This window comes from Lytechinus variegatus, chromosome 3 (assembly GCF_018143015.1).
Source record: "Lytechinus variegatus isolate NC3 chromosome 3, Lvar_3.0, whole genome shotgun sequence".
Classification (NCBI taxonomy): domain Eukaryota; kingdom Metazoa; phylum Echinodermata; class Echinoidea; order Temnopleuroida; family Toxopneustidae; genus Lytechinus; species Lytechinus variegatus.
Window position 1 is genome coordinate 70423139 of NC_054742.1, and position 17318 is coordinate 70440456.

General features: G+C 36.2%; 1 protein-coding gene across 1 annotated transcript; it reads left to right on the forward strand.

Moving 5' to 3' along the window:
• Positions 1–6196: 6196 nt before the first annotated feature.
• On the forward strand, positions 6197–17063 carry LOC121411830 (proteasome subunit alpha type-5-like). Its single transcript, XM_041604702.1, has 9 exons — positions 6197–6302; positions 9134–9194; positions 10053–10119; positions 10417–10611; positions 11207–11314; positions 11929–11987; positions 12409–12511; positions 13151–13237; positions 15133–17063. Exons 2-9 carry the CDS (start codon positions 9166–9168, stop codon positions 15208–15210), a joined length of 726 nt encoding a protein of 241 aa, XP_041460636.1. The 5' UTR covers positions 6197–6302; positions 9134–9165; the 3' UTR covers positions 15211–17063.
• Positions 17064–17318: the final 255 nt, after the last annotated feature.

Below are 17318 nucleotides of genomic sequence, written 5' to 3' on the forward strand. Positions count from 1 at the left end.
TTGCATCCATTTCACTCAGAAAATTAAGTTACAAATAACTTAATTCAATTTAGTAAAACAATCACTAAAATGTTTGAAAAAATCAAATGGGGATTGGACTTTCGTTATTCGAAAGTCAGCTCCTCCACTTTTACATTGGTGGCATATTTTCATCTTAGACATCAAATATTAGACTTTGTGCATTTTCACATACATACAGTACAGGTATACTCATATGCGATCGACATTCTTACAAATAAAACAGTGAGAATATAAATATAAGCATTTTCCGAAAACCTAAAAAGACATCTGAAATTTCCTGCTAAAAAAGTTGCTCTTTCTTTGATTCAACAAAAGAATAAAATCGTTAGCGCACCCTTATCCAAAAAAATTCAAACACAATAAGATATGACACTTATTTAAAAGAAACCCAAACATTTACTTGCTCCAACATGTCTAATGAATATTCATGCATTATTTAAAGAAGGCGTTGATTGAAAAATATAAGTACATTTGAAAGAATTTATAAGTAATAATCATATTTGCCTAATTGAGTTAGATTTACTCAATCAAAGCAAGTTATAGTAATACGTGAATTTTCTTAAATGTGTATTGAACCCAAATAAATCAAGTAAATTACAAGACAAGTAAAAACTACTTAAAGACGAAAAATAATTACAAATGAGAAATTTTACTTATATTCATTAAGTATTAACTATATATTTTTTTACAGTGCATAAAACGGTGTACAGTATACATCATTTGGAATAAACATGGTGACCTATACTATTCTGATCAAGGTCCATGGAATAAAAAAGCGACATGTTTGTGCGATATACTTGGTAATACGACTGATGAAGATAATTTTTTGCAAGAAGTGATGTGAGAAACGTGGTGGAAACTGGACTTCAAGAATAAGAGTATAACAAATACATTGTACCGGGAACGAATAACTATTTTGCATTGAAATAAAAGCATAGGTCGAATCTCAAGTGGAAAGTATCTAAATTGTTTTAAGTAACATTAAAAACACAGCTTGTACTCACTGACTGATCCAGGGGGGGAGCCAGTCCGTGCCCCCCCCCCCTTGAGACGGGCAAAATTTAAAAAAAAATTATGTAAAAATGCCTTTAAAACAGAAATGTACCCCCCCTTTTTTTTTAGATGAAGACCTTTTTATTGGGGCTTGTCAATTTTTTCCTCCGAATGTGCCCCTTTTGGAAAATCCTGGATCCGCCCCTGCTTGTACTCTTGAATAACATACGTTCCCTCGGTGGTGTTGATGAATGATTGATTGATTGATTGATTCTTTATTTCCATGCCAAAATAAATAATACAACAGAAAATATATTGACAATATTCCACTGTAAAATAACAATAAACAATCATTGCATTGGAGGGGACAGTCATAAGCACAAAGGCTTGAAGAGGACGCCCCTCAAGAAAGACTACGGCCCTGAATAAAATCAATATATAAGTCAGATCTAAAAATTACAATAAAGGCAGGGCCAAAAGGAAAACACATCAACCATGTCAAGAATAAATCAAATGATAATAACACTCCAGCCGTGTATCGATTAATATTAAATATACGTCGTATAAAATACTACAAAAAATACAGATACACAATATGATGAACCTGATGATAGAACAATATCAACTCAAAGAAGTGCTAATAATGGAATGCTTTATTTGTTCAATGTAGGAGCACCACGCCACCACGTATTGTTAAAGGTCTATCATTCCAGGTATCTGGACCAGTATGTATTATTGACCTATGCCTGGGCTAAGGCGTGTTTGATAAATGTAAATTTGTTAAGGTTCTCGTAGGATAATTATGAATAATTATTATGGTAGTAAGGTAAAAATAGAAAGGATTTTCCGTCTCCAAAAGAAAGCACTCCGCATATGTACTCATTCACATTTCATTGCACATACTGATCCAATATTTCACAACTTAAAAACATTGAAAATTGAAGATATTAACATTTATCAAACGGCCATATTTATGTTTAAATTTTCATCCAATACAATCCCGATTCCATTTCGCAATTTTTTTGTTTACAACAAAGACATTCACAATTATCCAACACGGCATTCAACAGATCTCCACTTAACCAACCCAAGAATATTACTCGCTCATAAGACGATACGCCACCGTGGCCCAGACATTTGGAATGCATTGCCACAGTGATATAAAACAATGTACATCTCTCTATTCGTTTAAAGCTTCGTTGAAAAAATTTCTTATTTCTAAGTATACCTAATTTAATTCACCTGCACTCACCCACATGCACACACTTGCACTTCTTTTTACCAATTTTTTTTTATAAACCAATATGTATATATATATATATATATATATATATAAATCTTATATTGCTGACGATTAATTTATCAAATATAATTTATGATGGTTTTCATGTAGCCCCCTCTCCTGGCTGCTATTGCTTCAAGCACCTCTGTGCTTATAATAGCTGGCCCCTGTATTTTACCGAACTATATCACATGCTTAGGTATGATTTAATTACCAGTCTTGTTTGTATTATTTACATTGTATCTTTTAAATTGTCACATTTAATTTGTATTCATTCAATTATGTGAACATGTTAATCTATCATTGATTTCTGAATAAAATGCAGAAACTCCTGCAAAAAAAAAAAATAAATAAATGAATTCAAAAGGAACATAATTATGATCAGTAGCGGACCGTGACCCGGCGGAGACAAAGCATAGGGGGGGGGGCACTACATTGTTGGTGAACAATGCTGTGCCCCCCCATGCTTTGTCATCTCCGGGTCACGGTCCGCCAGCACTGCATATGATCAAATTTTATTGGTAATTGGCGACAGTGAAACCTAAACATAAACATCTATTTGGAGAGGCCTTTGGCCAAACATGTTAGAGGATTAAGCCTGTTCTGATTACAAAATACTTGCATCATAGCAAACTTAAAATAAGTATTGAACTTACGGTCGGGTGTATCCACCTTACATGATCATTTACCCCCCATACAAAACCCTTGGTGTGGGGGTGTCCCCAGCATTTCGAATATTCAGGTCAATATATTGCTATCATCTCGATCCCCCCTCCCACTGCTCAGACCGGATTACGCCAGTGCGTGATGGGGGGGGGGTGTACTGTAGGGGCTGATTGACCGACAAATATTTGGTACCATTTATGTAATTGATTTGTAACTTTGTGTTTCAGTGTAATTGCCGGGTGTAATTGTCCATTAAAGTGTTTGTAAAATTGAGAATGATCCAACTTTTCGTGGGTGATTGAAATGAATCCAATGACTGGGGTAATAATATGTTGGAACGCGCTTTGGGCCATTCTGTGAAAAGCGCTTTATAAAAATTGGCTATTATTATATTTTTGATTATCATTATCATTATTAATATGTGTGGATTTTGATCAATGAATTTTGAAAATTGATTATTGGTTTACGTATAATTGGGCGTCTTAGGCCTTTCCCTGTAGGGGGGGGGGCATTACCGACAAATATTGGTACGACTTACCGACGTCCGTCGACGACCCCCGGGGGCATTCAAATATATTGCTGTACACACGCGTGACCAAAAAAAAGTAATAAATAAAAACGTTTAAGGGGTGTTTTTTCAGTTTTGGACGCGGTCCGCACGTGGACTAAGGGTAAAAAAAAAACACCGATTTTCAAGAAAAAGGGTGGTTTTGAAAGAATGGTCAATGGTCAATCGCGGGGTGAAGAGTATTTTTTCCCCAAAGACTAGCCAAACGTGTTTAGGGTATGTTTATACCCCAAGCTTTTTACCTGAGGTCATAATTTTGGCCACAACTTGTTTGTAAGGGCCAAATTGTGTAAATAAAGCCCGCGAAAAACTTAATTTGCATGGGGTTAATTTTGCACACAGAGAAAAAAATAGTTTAGTTGGTGTTTGGAAATAATTTGGCCACGCGTGTGTATTTTATAGAGCAATATATTTGATTGCCCCCCATGACCGATTTCACCATTTTCCTCAGTCACATTTTCTGTCGTCATACCCAGGGAGACATCCACCTTTTATCAATGTATATAGGAGGGGGCGGAAAATTATTTTTATTTACATTTTCCCCGTCGCGGCCGCAAAATCTGTTTAATTTTGTGGGGTTAGAGGTCGTAACCAAATTTTCTTTCTCATGTGTAGAAGCAAGATAAAGTGTTTTAATATGGCTTTAATGTAAATCACCATTTGAGCGCGAAGCGCGAGCTCATTTTTTTTTAATACAACTAAACATTTTGAGCAGCTTTTCAAGAACTAGATGTGTTTCTTATTAAACGATCCGAATTTTTAATATACGGGCCTTTAAAATGACCTGTTGATTGTTCTTATAGTGATCAATGAATAGATACATATCTCTCCAATCCAAAAATGCGAGGGCGAAGCGCGAACTGAAAATTGTGATATTCCGACCTGGAATCTAAGCACTCATCAACTCATGCGAGCGCGAGTTGAAACTTTTAATAAATAATGTAAAAAAAGGGGGATGTTTATAGGCCTAGTGTCTGCAGAGTGATTCATGAATAGAGCGAGCTGAATTCCTTTTTCATAATTATTATTCGACCAGAAAACTAAACACGCGCAAAGCGGAACTGATTTTTTTTAATTCAGATTTAGAACTAAAAACAGGCGAAGCAATGTGACCATGAAGAGGGTGGTCTGGTGGAAATAGAACAAATTAAGGAACCGATTCCATGTAGTTTTTCTAATCGTGAAAAGAAAGGGTATCAATGAATGATGCGAGCGCGAAGCGCGATTTTAAAATATTTGATATTTTGACTAACAATATTTACACGTTTTCATGTAAAGTCAAATTTTTATGTCATTGAGCGCGTATCTCAATAATGCGAGCGCAAAGTGCGAGCTGAAATGTTTGATTTAACCCGAAAGGAACCCTTTTAAGCAAATTGTGGAGAGGATCATGGATCTCACTTACGATGCGAGCGAAGCGGTAGCTGTTTTTTTTTTCTTTCTTTTCAGACTTTCTTTTTTTCTTTCTTTTGAGATCATACCACTCTCGGTACCGAAGCACGAGCTGGAAACTTAACATTTCCATACGTTTTATAGAAAAAAACAAATCCAGATTACGTATATATAATTGAACAAGCTGTGTATCTCAATTAATACAGATAATGAGAGCGCGAAGTGCTAGCTGAAATTTTGTATATTGGCTACTTGACCCGAAAGGGAACTTTTTAAGTACTGTTCAACCGATGAAGTAAAATTACGGAGAGGATATGAACCTCACTAATTTAATGTGAGCGAAGCGCGAGCTATTTTTTTTTTTTTGACTGAGAGTGAGGGAGAGCCTGATGGGAAGAGAGGGGAAGGGGACGGGATCAAGAACTTAAACCACTCTCGGTTAGGTACAGAAGCACGAGCTGACAACTTCGGATATTTTGACATGAAGACTTAGTTTGCAATAAATTGCCTATAAGTATAAGGTTGAATTGTCACGATCAGACTCTTGTCAGAATGAGCGCCGGAGCGAGCGACCGATGAGAAATTTTGCGTTTTCAGTCGAATACAAAATTAGGCCAACTGATCACTTTAATTGATTCACATTATACATTTGATGATGATGATTGGTCTTGAAAGTGGGGAGGGAATGATTTTACACGCCATCTGGCCCCCTCCCGGAATTACTCGTACATATCAAGCTTCCCTTTTGGGGGACCGAAGCCCACTCGATAAGCCCCGGGCCCGCCCCCCCCCCCTCCCCCATTCAGTCAGGCTGTCGTCGTGATTATGACCTTGCTTTGCAGGGAATTCGAAATGTAAAATCCTCCAGACCTGCAGTAATATTTTCTAGTGTGTCATGACCATTGACTATTGAACGCTAATACTAGTCTCTACATCCATTTCAATGTACAAAGATAGGTTATGCTACCATGCAAAAAAATGCTGTTATGTCTGTCCTTGTTGTAACGAAGACATTGCCAATTTCTATACCAATGATGATTCAGGGTGTATAAAGGTCTTCTCGTTTGAACATATTTTCAACCGATATTACGTATATCATGCCATGTGGAATGATCACTGTCAACTAAAAATACATAATGTGCAGGATGCACTCAATTTCAATGTTCAATGTTACTCTACATGAACATACTATGTGCAATTCCACATAATGCGCTCCCGTGCAAAAAGAGGGACCACACCCCGTGACGTCAATTTTTACCCCGAATCGCAAACATGTAAAATAAATATCCCACAATGCAACGGCTACACAACATACTTCCGCCGAAGACTGCTCAGCAAAAAAAGAGGTTTCTAAGCCTGCTCATTTCAAGTTAAACGACGGTAAGATTAGAATGAAATTGCTTTGAGTGGAAAAATAGCCTTTTATTGAAATTTTGAAGGAGATATCAACAATCATGATGCCTCAGTTTTGGCTTAATTTGTCTTTAGGTCATAGTCCTAGTCTCAGTACAGTCCCACACACGAATAATTGTGTTGGAAAATAATCCGTATGTAAATTGTTCATTCGTCCAACGCCACCGCAAGGAAGATTGTACAATTATTACTTTATATTAGCAGGATATGATCACTCTCTGATCACCCTATATCTACGATGATTTTACGTGAACCAAATGTGAATGGGGCCGGAATTTAAGTCTAACTTAAGTTTATTGATGGAGCATGTATATGTAATGTGTAAAATTGTTCATTGAATGAGTGGTGCTGGTCAGAAAATTGGGATTGTCCCAGTTTAACTTACACTTACAGGGATTGTCTCAATTTTTGAGGATTTCGTCACACAAGAAATCTAGATAAGTTCATTCACCTTTCAAGTGCCAACACTGCTAGTCAATGTAAACATACATAGGTTTATTGGAAGACGGTAAGTCATGAAAAATTGACGGTGAACTGGGGGGAACTTTTACTGAATCTATTATTAGCATTCTCAATTCTCGTAATTGCTGTCTTTGTCCTGTAGGGGGAAGTGAAAGTTGTTGTTGTTGTTCGTTTGGGCCTGTTGTTGTTGTTGTTCGCTTGGGTTTTAAGGCGCGTGTCATTCAGATATTATGAATATTTACGCCTATATCAATTTGTCGTTTTTGTGGTTATAAAATTTTGACGCATAATGGATTAGCGCTGCTTTCAGTAAATTTGAATGAGATTGTGAAAGGCGGCCTGTTTCACGCCCTAGTAGTCTCCTTTGTAGACACCTGGTGTTAAGAACTCAATCAAAGGTAAAAAAAAATGGGGAGTGAAAAAAAACGTCGCCATAAACATAACAAGGAGAGTCTCAATTTATCAAGACATGATTTGTCTTGGTTTATGAGGATATCCTTGTTTTTGGGGACAATCCCAAATTTTGGACCAGCGCCTCTACTTATGGGGCATGAATTCATGATCACATTCAGTATTCACAGACCCGGGGGGGTACTCGATCAAAAAGTGGTAGGTATGTGCTGTGGGCGAGACAAAAAACGCGCACTCTGGAGCAGGCTTATTGTAAAAAAGAGGGTTCTCAGAAAGGCCTTCGGAAATTGGAACTACAAATGTTTGTGAAAACGGGGGTCCTTGGAACGGGTCGCCTGCTTGTGAGTGCATATGCGCAGAGGCAATGGTATGGTCGGACATTGCTCTGTGGCCGCTTTTCACCAAAATTGCAGCTCATTGTAGCGGATCAATGCGGCCAGAACCGCGTAACGAAAAATATGTGAAGCTTTGGAGCGGATTTTTTTTCTCCTTTTCTCTCAATAGGAAGAAAATGCTATGCTTTGAAGCGGCTTCCTTTGTCTTTTTCTCATTAAGATAAAAATGCTATGCCTTGGAACAGACTCGTCTGTGACTGTGGCAATATTGTATTGAGCCGAAGTCAGAGATTTAGGCAATAGTTCCATATGCACCCCCACCAAAATTGAAAATAAAAACATGGAGAAGGTTGAGAATAGTATATCTAGCCCTAGGCCTAGAACATATGATGGGGGAGTGGAAATACCAAATATGGCTTTTTTCCGTCAAATTTTGAGCAGGATCTGATATTTTTCCACTCCCCCATCATATATGTTCTATTAGGGATCTAGTGCATGTAATTGTCCATAGACGTCGGTTTGTTTAGACAGTAAAGGGTCTGTGAGTCAAGACTAGCCGAACTATCGGCTGATAATCATTAAAATACCCCTTCATGTTTCATTGCTTCTCACTAGCATATAGTGGGAAATTCCGGGAAGAGGTCTTGACTGCAGATAAAACGAGGTGAAAAAAAATGATAGAAAAATCTGAAGTGAATGCACCGGAAGTCTCAACAATCTTTTGTTATTTTTGGTGGGGGTGCCTATGGAACTCTTTCCGGGACTTAGTCAATGATTATGAATATGATGCGATGTATGAGTCTGACTGAGTGCACTCATTCAATGAACAAGGTGTTCCAACAAGGCTGCCCTAGGCTCTTAATATAGTGTTCTCCTAGCAGGTTATGATGAATTGGTGAATGGGAGACAATTTCTTAGTTAAAAGCCCTTGACACTCATAGAAACTAGGATTTTAATTAAGAAAATGATCATATGCCAATAATGCGATGACATTTCCCTGGGCTTTATTTCATGTTGAATAGATATTAATTTTGTATATTTGTGTTCTACAATATGCTACATTTGGAAAAGATATATACTTGTAGATTATAATGTATTTACATTTTAATAAATATCTTGGCTCTGTTGTACCCTGAACAACTTAAATCTAGAGCATGAGGAAAATCTGAATTCATATGGGAAATGCAATATATCTGATGATATTAGTGGTGATTTTGTTTTAACACAGAATTTAGCAGTTTGTGTAAAAAAAAATTCTTCCAAATTCCTGGCAGCTGAAATGCATGAAACTTTCCCTGGAAATTTTTAAATAAAATTTATGATAACTTTCCAGCCCTTTGCAACCCTACTCCATAGTCTGAAGCTTTGAGAATAGTTCCCACTTGATCGAGGGAGTTAAACATGTCTTGCCATGGCCCATGCTAAATTGATAATTCAGAGCAGTCTGGTGCCAGAAAATTAAAAAGAGTATATGAAAATTATGTGTGGTCCAAAAATATGAACATAAAACAGATGAAAGATTTGCCCACTCTTGTAAAAAAGTGCTGCTGTCCATCACATTACTCCATTGGTTTTTGTTTCCTCCAACAGGGATTTAGTGTTGTCAACATTCTCATTTCACTATGTTCCAGACCAGATCAGAATATGACAGGTATGTAAAGTATTATTCAGGTAATACTTTTTTTTTATCACATTCCGAACAATAGGCCTATGTTCATTTTTATATGATTCAGAGGTCTGCATTTATTGATACTTGTTTGTATGATTTTATGTTTTGATTCTGAGTAATTGAACAGTTTGTTATATTATGTAACTTTGAACGAAATTTTATGCTATGTTTATTTCGCATGAAAAATACTACAGTGGATTTACGTGGATGGGGTATGGGTTAGTCCCCGGACTATAGTTATTTGGTTAACTTTGCCCAATACCTGGCAGCTCATCCAGGTGAATCCAGTGTTTTATTATTTTTATGTTACTGTATTATTGTAACAACTATTTGTTATCATTGTATTTGACTTGTTTGATATTCTGCCAAATAAAATAATAATAATAGTACAATTGTCATAGGTGCCATGACTAAAACTAACCGCTATGTCATTGTGTTGAGTACAATGTAGCTGATCTGGACATTATTTCCTGTAGAAAATTGGCATGTAGGTAGTTGCCTTTGGTACACAAGAGAATGAATAAGAACCAATGAACAGGTACATATATATGTGTCATACTTTACATAAAGATATCCAAAAGATTTTTTGTGTCGGAGTTTGCTTTGGATGGAAACTTTCAAAGTCAACAGAAAATGTTATGGATGGTTGTAGAACAGGAGTTCATTATACAGCTATGAAAGGGAATAAACGTTATTGGATCAACCATGTTTTTCTTGTCAGCATATATAAATCAGGGGCAGTTTTCACACCTAATCAACTTTTCCCCTCCTGGTGCATACTGTTTCTAACCATCTTTTACATTGCTCTACTTTCTCTTTTCCATACTTTTATTTTGACAGGGGAGTCAACACGTTCTCTCCTGAGGGACGTCTTTTTCAAGTGGAATATGCAATAGAAGCTATTAAGGTTTGTACACAGCATTGATTCGTGTTATTCTTCTTGTAATGAAACATAGTTAAATCAAAGTGATTAAAAGGAAAATGGATCAAAGAGACAAAGATTAAAAGAGGATTGAGAATATTTTTTTTAAGAATGAACATATGAAAAGAGGATGAAAAGGATATTGCAATTAACAAAATAAAAAATAAACAATGGATTGATTGTTTATGAATCAGATGCAATAAATCTCTAGCCAGATATATAAAGATTTTACATCTGCAATCTGCACTGTTATGTATGTTTCCACCTTTGTGTTGTTTGTAGCTTGGATCTACAGCTATTGGAATCAGGACCAGTGAGGGCATTGTGTTAGCTGTTGAGAGAGGAGTGACATCACCTCTGATGGAAGCCACAAGTATCGAGAAGATCGTGGAGATTGACAGCCACATTGGTTGTGCCATGAGCGGTCTTATAGCAGATTCTCGGACTATGATTGACAGGGCAAGAGTTGAAGCACAGGTAAGGATGACAAGTTACCAGCACAGCTCTCAAAATACGATAACAGAAAAATGAAATTGTACTAGATCTCTTCCATTTGTTAAAACATTTTTTTGTTGTTAGAACTTGAGAATTTGGACCATTTGTCTACCCCAAAAGCATTTTCTTCAATCTCTGCCCAAGTACTCAACTTAGTCCTAAATTCCAACCCCAATCTAATTGAACTCAGTATTCCTGTCATTGCCATTTTGAAATGTTAAATTGTTTCAATATGGTATCTTTGAATCTTCTTTGGCTGATGAAACATCTTCGGATTTAGATATTTAGAATAGATATTTGACTGACATGACTAAAAGAACATAGATGAAGGTATCAAGTGAATGTACCTTTAACTTTGCTGAGACCAACCTTTGCAAGTTTGCCTGCAATTTATTTACAAATAGTTGTGTGTTATTTTCCAACTTTTGCAGTGATTTCATCTTACTGCTGATAAGACTTCGTACTATTTCAGATTGAGCTACATGTACATCTATATTATGCACTGGAAAGTCTTGAGGTCAGCCTCAAGTGAGTTCACGATTTCATTCTCTTTTTTCCAACTAATTTGAATTTTCAGAGTCACTGGTTTACGTACAATGAGAAGATGTCTGTAGAGAGTGTAACTCAAGCTGTATCTAACCTTGCTCTACAGTTTGGTGATGATGAGGCAGGAGTAGGGGCAATGGTATGTAAACAGAATGTTTTACTCTCAGAAATAGATGAATTGTATTGCTGAAACTGGAACAAGAAAGATGTATTTGGAATCCGTTCTGACATTCCAGTGTTCTAGACTTGGTCCAAGCCATTGCACATCTTTGTTAGAATGCTGATAGAGATTATGAGTTCAGAGTGAATTGTGAAATGTGCCGAGGTCAAAATGCAGTTTATGGGGGAGCTTAATCACACATCACTCATAAATGCATTTATGGTTTATAACATTTCGCCTGACTCTGTGCATATCCACATTGAGTATTGCACAATGTGGTTTTCAGCTCCTGGCTTGGTAGACTAGCACTCTCTTAATCCCATTACACATTAATGGTATTCCATGATGGCATTTTTATTCAAAATTTTAATTTGCGAGTTTCAATATGCTTTTTTCTTTAAAATATTAAATATAAATGCACCCTTTCTCAGTAAATCTCACTTATCTCACTTTTTTGTTTTGTTAGATTGGGTTATTTTCTTTTTTTTACATAGTATGTGCAACACTAAAAATTACTATTACCAGTTATTCATATATATTCATCTCTTAATGCCATACGCTTTCTTTCTCCTCCTCTATCTCTGCTAACACAGAGTCGACCTTTTGGAGTAGCCTTATTGTTTGCGGGTATCGATCAGAAAGGACCTGTTTTGTAAGTATTTGATAATGTATCTGTTGCTCGTGATTTTATATTTTCCAGTTATTTATAATAGAATTATTGGGCCTATTTAAAGTCACCTTTTCTTGTTTAAAGGTAGCGTGAGTCTGTTGACAAGACTAATTGAAAAGTGGACTATGGTAGTTCCAAGTGCACAAACCAATTTGTTGGGTGTTACTATGATCTCAGTAATGGCCTGTATTTATGTACCAGGTCAGTCATGATCTCTCCTTTGAATTCGATTATATATTTGCCCTTGTAAAAAAAGTTAACTAAATGGTACATTTTGTCAGTTGCTAAGTTAAATGTTGGTAAAAAGATTGCAACAAGTTTTCTGTCAGTTAAAACAATTATTGTTAATAGAGCATGAGAGTAAAGCTTTTATCTTGACATCTGAATGTTGTTTTTTGTTCAGATATCACATGGATCCTTCTGGTACATTCCTTCAGTTTGATGCCAAAGCTATTGGATCAGGGTCAGAAGGTGCTCAATCACAATTACAAGAACTCTATCACAAGGTGAGGACTGTGTGGACCCGACGTCTGATTCCACACTTAGTTTTATGAACACACTTTATTTTCTATGTTCATACTGTTTATCAGTATATAATGTAAGGAAAGTTGATATTTTTGAGCCACTGTGCCTTTCAGGTTGTGTTAAAGTGCATTCTAGTTTTGTACTGCCTTTTTTTTCTCAAAAGGGAGGGGTGGCCTAGGAATAGGTCATAAAGTCGTATATATGACTTAATGTGTAACTGGCATATATATTGTCATTTTTTCCTCACATTGTTTGACTGCATTTTATATGTCACTTTGTTTAATGATATATTTTGCATTAAAATGTGTGTTAGAAGTCACGCTAATCAATACCATTTCATTATTCAACTTAAGCTAAGCTAGTGTGATTTTAAATGACTGAGAAGCCCATTTGGCTTGTTCTTCATAAAGAGATGTTTGAGTTGTCAAACTTTAAAAATAGCTTTATGAACACCCCCCTAGGAGCCTTGTGTCACTTGTTGATAAAAAACTGCTTAATTAAGTAGCAATTAATGTCATGGTCATGATAGTTTGACCTGCCTTTCAAAGCTGTTTGCTGCACTAAGAAAGAGTTTGTTAAGCAATCTTACTCATAAAATGTATTTTCTTCACTTATTTCAGTCAATGACATTGAAAGAGGCATGCAAGGAATCACTGGTTGTACTCAAACAGGTCATGGAGGAAAAACTTAGCTCAACAAATGTAGAGGTGAGTAGTGGTTTTTATTATTAATATCATTTATTTTATTTTGCATTTCAAAAGAAAAAGAGTTACATATATATATATACACAAATCAATAAGATGAACAATTACAGCAATGCATGTTGCATGAAAATGAAAATAAGACATGGATGAGAGTTGAAGAGGTTGCCTGGGTATTGAAAAGGTTAACTCGAGTCAGTTACTGTAACCGCTGGTCTTCCTCCCAAACTCCATCCAGGTCAGATTAAGAATATTAAAATACAAATTTAAGAACAATGGTCCAACATGTGACTTTGCCATGTCAAGCAAATCACATCCCAATACCCCCCCCCCTTCCATTCTGCATGTATATACTACAATTATATAATAAAGATATCAAACAATTAATAATAGTAGTAGTAGTAGTAGTGTGGGTAGTAGTTGGGAGTAGTAGTAGTAGAGTAGTAGTAGTAGTAGTAGTAGTAGTAGTAGGGAGTAGTAAGTAGTAGTAAAAGTAGTGTAGTAGTAGTAGTAGAAGAAGAAGTAGGGAGTAGTAGTAGTAGAAGTAGGGAGTAGTAGTAGTAGTAGTAGTAGTATTGGTAGTAGTATTGGTAGTAGTAGTAGTAGTAGTAGTAGTAGTAGTAGTTGTAGTAGGTAGTAGTAGTACCTAGTAGAAGTAGGGAGTAGTAGTAGTAGAAGAAGTAGGGAGTAGTAGTAGTAGTAGTGGTAGTAGTAGTAGTTAGTAGTAGTAGTAGTAGAAGAAGAAGAAGTAGGGAGTAGTAGTAGTAGTAATAGTAGTAGTAGTAGTTGTAGTAGTAGTAGTAGTAGTAGTAGGGAGTAGTATCAGTAGTAGTAGAAGTAGTAGTAGTAGTAGTAGTAGTAGTAGTAGTAGTAGTAGTAGTAGCAGTAGTAGTAGTAGTAGTAGTGTAGTAGTAGTAGTAGTAGTAGTAGTAGTAGTAGTAGTAGTAGTAGTAGTAGTAGTGTAGTAGTAGAAGTAGGAGTTAGTAGTAGTAGAAGAGTAGTAGTAGTAGTAGTAGTAGTAGAAGTAGGGAGTAGTAGTAGTAGTAGAAGTAGTAGTAGTAGTAGTAGTAGTAGTAGTAGTAGTAGTAGTAGTAGTAGTAGTAGGGAGTAGTAGTAGTAGTAGTAGTAGTAGTAGTAGTAGTAGTAGTAGTAGTAGTAGTAGTAGTAGTAGTAGTAGTAGTAGTAGTGGAGTAGTAGTAGTAGTAGTAGTATAGTAGAAGTAGTAGTAGTAGAGTAGTAGTAGTAGTAGTAGTAGTAGTAGTAGTAGTAGTAGTAGTAGTAGTAGTAGTAGTAGTAGTAGTAGTAGTAGTAGTAGTAGTAGTAGTAGTAGTAGTATAGTAGTAGAGTAGTAGTAGTAGTAGTGTAGTAGTAGTAGGGAGTAGTAGTAGTAGTAGTAGTAGTAGTAGTAGTAGTAGTAGTAGTAGTAGTAGTAGTAGTAGTAGTAGTGTAGTAGTAGTAGTAGTAGTAGTAGTAGTAGTAGTAGTAGAAGTAGAAGTAGTGGTGGTAGTAGTAGTGGTAGCAGCAGCAGTGGTAGGACAAATGAGAAAAAGAAATAAGGCCAGTGACTTAAAAGAGGTGAATAATACATGTTATGAGTTACTGGGGGAGTGGTAATTCACAATGAGATAAGTGTGACCTAAAATTGCACTTGAATTTTCGGGTGCATGCAGTATAGAACATATCACTACATGGTCAGATGACTCTTGGGGCAGACACTAATGTGTATTCATCAATGAGATTACATTCTCTGCCTATTGGCTCTCAAGTATGACTTTAAGCCAAGTCATTCTAAACTCTTTACGATTACGCTGTCTGAAAGCAAGTTTAGTATAATATGCAGAATTAACTGTATTGGCAACTTTGTATTCATCACATTTTATTTTCACTTTTCTTTGTTTCAGGTAGCAACCATCACACCACAGAAGAATTTCCAGATGTTCTCAAAAGAAGACATTGAGGCAATCATAGCAGAGATGTAGAAAACAACAGTTAATATCTGTATTCCTTTGTTACTTGTTGTATTTTGCATCCCACAACTCCAACAGATTACTAAAACAAAGTCACCAGTTCCTCTGCAGATGGAAATTTGTTCAACCAGTTACTGAATGAATTTACGTTTTCTTGAACTGCTTTGTTCTAACATTTATGCCATTGGACACAACTAGGAAGTGTTTCTTGTTCCTGTGAAGTTTACACAGTTTTTTCTTTATTTCATGATGAATCACACGCTGGAAAGATTTATATTTATATCGATTTCATACAAATATGGATGAATATACATGTAGTTGTTATTGATCAGTGCCGACCGCACAGTGACGTCGTTAGCCTGACAGAGCGCTAACAGTAAGCCCAGTCACATCTTTCAGATTGTGAAGTCAAAACATTCATTTCAATGTGTCAGTAATGAATTGTTGTAACATTGGGCATCGCTGCCACATTACCAGTTGTAACACAATGCGCTAAAATATTTCTGTGCAGTCAGTACAGGTTTTCAGTAGACTATCCAACATGGTATCTTTGAAGTAGCATTATTGATTTTAACCCCTTCAAAATGACTATTGTAATGGTTTCCCCTAGTGGTTCCATTCGCTCCGATAAAAAATTTTGCACATTAAACCAAACATAAAATTCAACCTCCATAACTAAATAACCCCCAATCATTATCTTGGAATTATTCTGAACCAAAATCTCTGTTACTATCCTATCTCTAACCCTATGCTCTCTGGGATATCTAGACCTGAGCAAACTTTGCAGGATCAATGTCAAGTCACCCCCCTACCAACAGTCAGGTTGTTATGGTACATAATGAATAAGAATTCAACAATGGCACTACCACAAAATGGCATAATTTCAACCTATTGGTAAATGTGTTTATTGTAAAATGAATAGTACATTGACACACATTCTGGGTATGTGAAAAGATATTGATTTGTCTTTGAATTTATACCAAATATTAAGAGTAGGCTTTAGATTTAGCAAGGTGGCACATGACGCAGGATATTCTCTACACCAATGCTGTGCTCTCCTATGCGCCGTAGGACTTGTTCCCCTGAAACTGAAAATTTTGTGTCCATCTTTCTAAAAACCTTAGAATACTGTTAATATTGTGGAAGCACCGTGGTGTAGCGGTTCTGACTCTCGCCTTGTAATCAGAGGGTCGTGTGTTCGAATCTCACCATGGCCTATCGTCCTTTGGCAAGGCGTCAATCCACACTTTGCCACTCTCACCCAGGTGCTAATTGGGTACCAGTAGAAAACAACAGTCATTGTGGTTGAATTAGTAAGTGTGCGCATAACAGACTGCTTGAAATGCTATTAATCCATTGACCAGGTAATAATAATTGTGAAATACTTTAAGCAGTCGTAGATTGATAAAGTGCTATATTAATGCCAATTATTATTATCACTATACTTAATCAATTTGACTCCGGATGCAACATGTTCACCTTTGAAATTGGAATCTAAAATGGCACAAGTCACATATTTGCAATAAGTCCTTTCCTTTACAAATATCATATTTCTATTATCAAATATTCAAATATATTTCATAAGAACTATTGGATCTGATTTTCTAATGAAATGTTGACTAAGTATAGGAACCCTTGTCGGTGTATTGCATCGTTTTACAATAACTTCAAAGTTTTTAAAACTGTAGAGCCCAACTGCTTGGAATGTCTATCTCAGTCGAAGGTACTCTGTATGGAGTTGTGGAAAATAATCTTTTCCTGTACATATTATTTTCATACGGCAACATTTCTTTGTTAAACTATGATTGTTAGTTTGTTCAAGTACATGTAGAATGATTATGTGTAACATTAAAATTATCATTAAATGGTATAAATGTTCTTTGCTTGTGTTTTCTTCTTTGGAAAGAGCCCCCTAAAATGTGTGAGGGATGGTGGAATAGAGGGGAAATGGAGAGTTGTGACACAGAAAATGATTTCTTTCAAATATTAAATGAATGATGTTCTAAAAAGAGTTGTGTGAGATTGGTGATGTATGGGAGTGAGATATGGGTGTTTGAGTGAAAATAAGAAGGGCACTTTGAAGAAGATAGAAAGAGCAGTGGTGTTGTAATGAGTGGTGT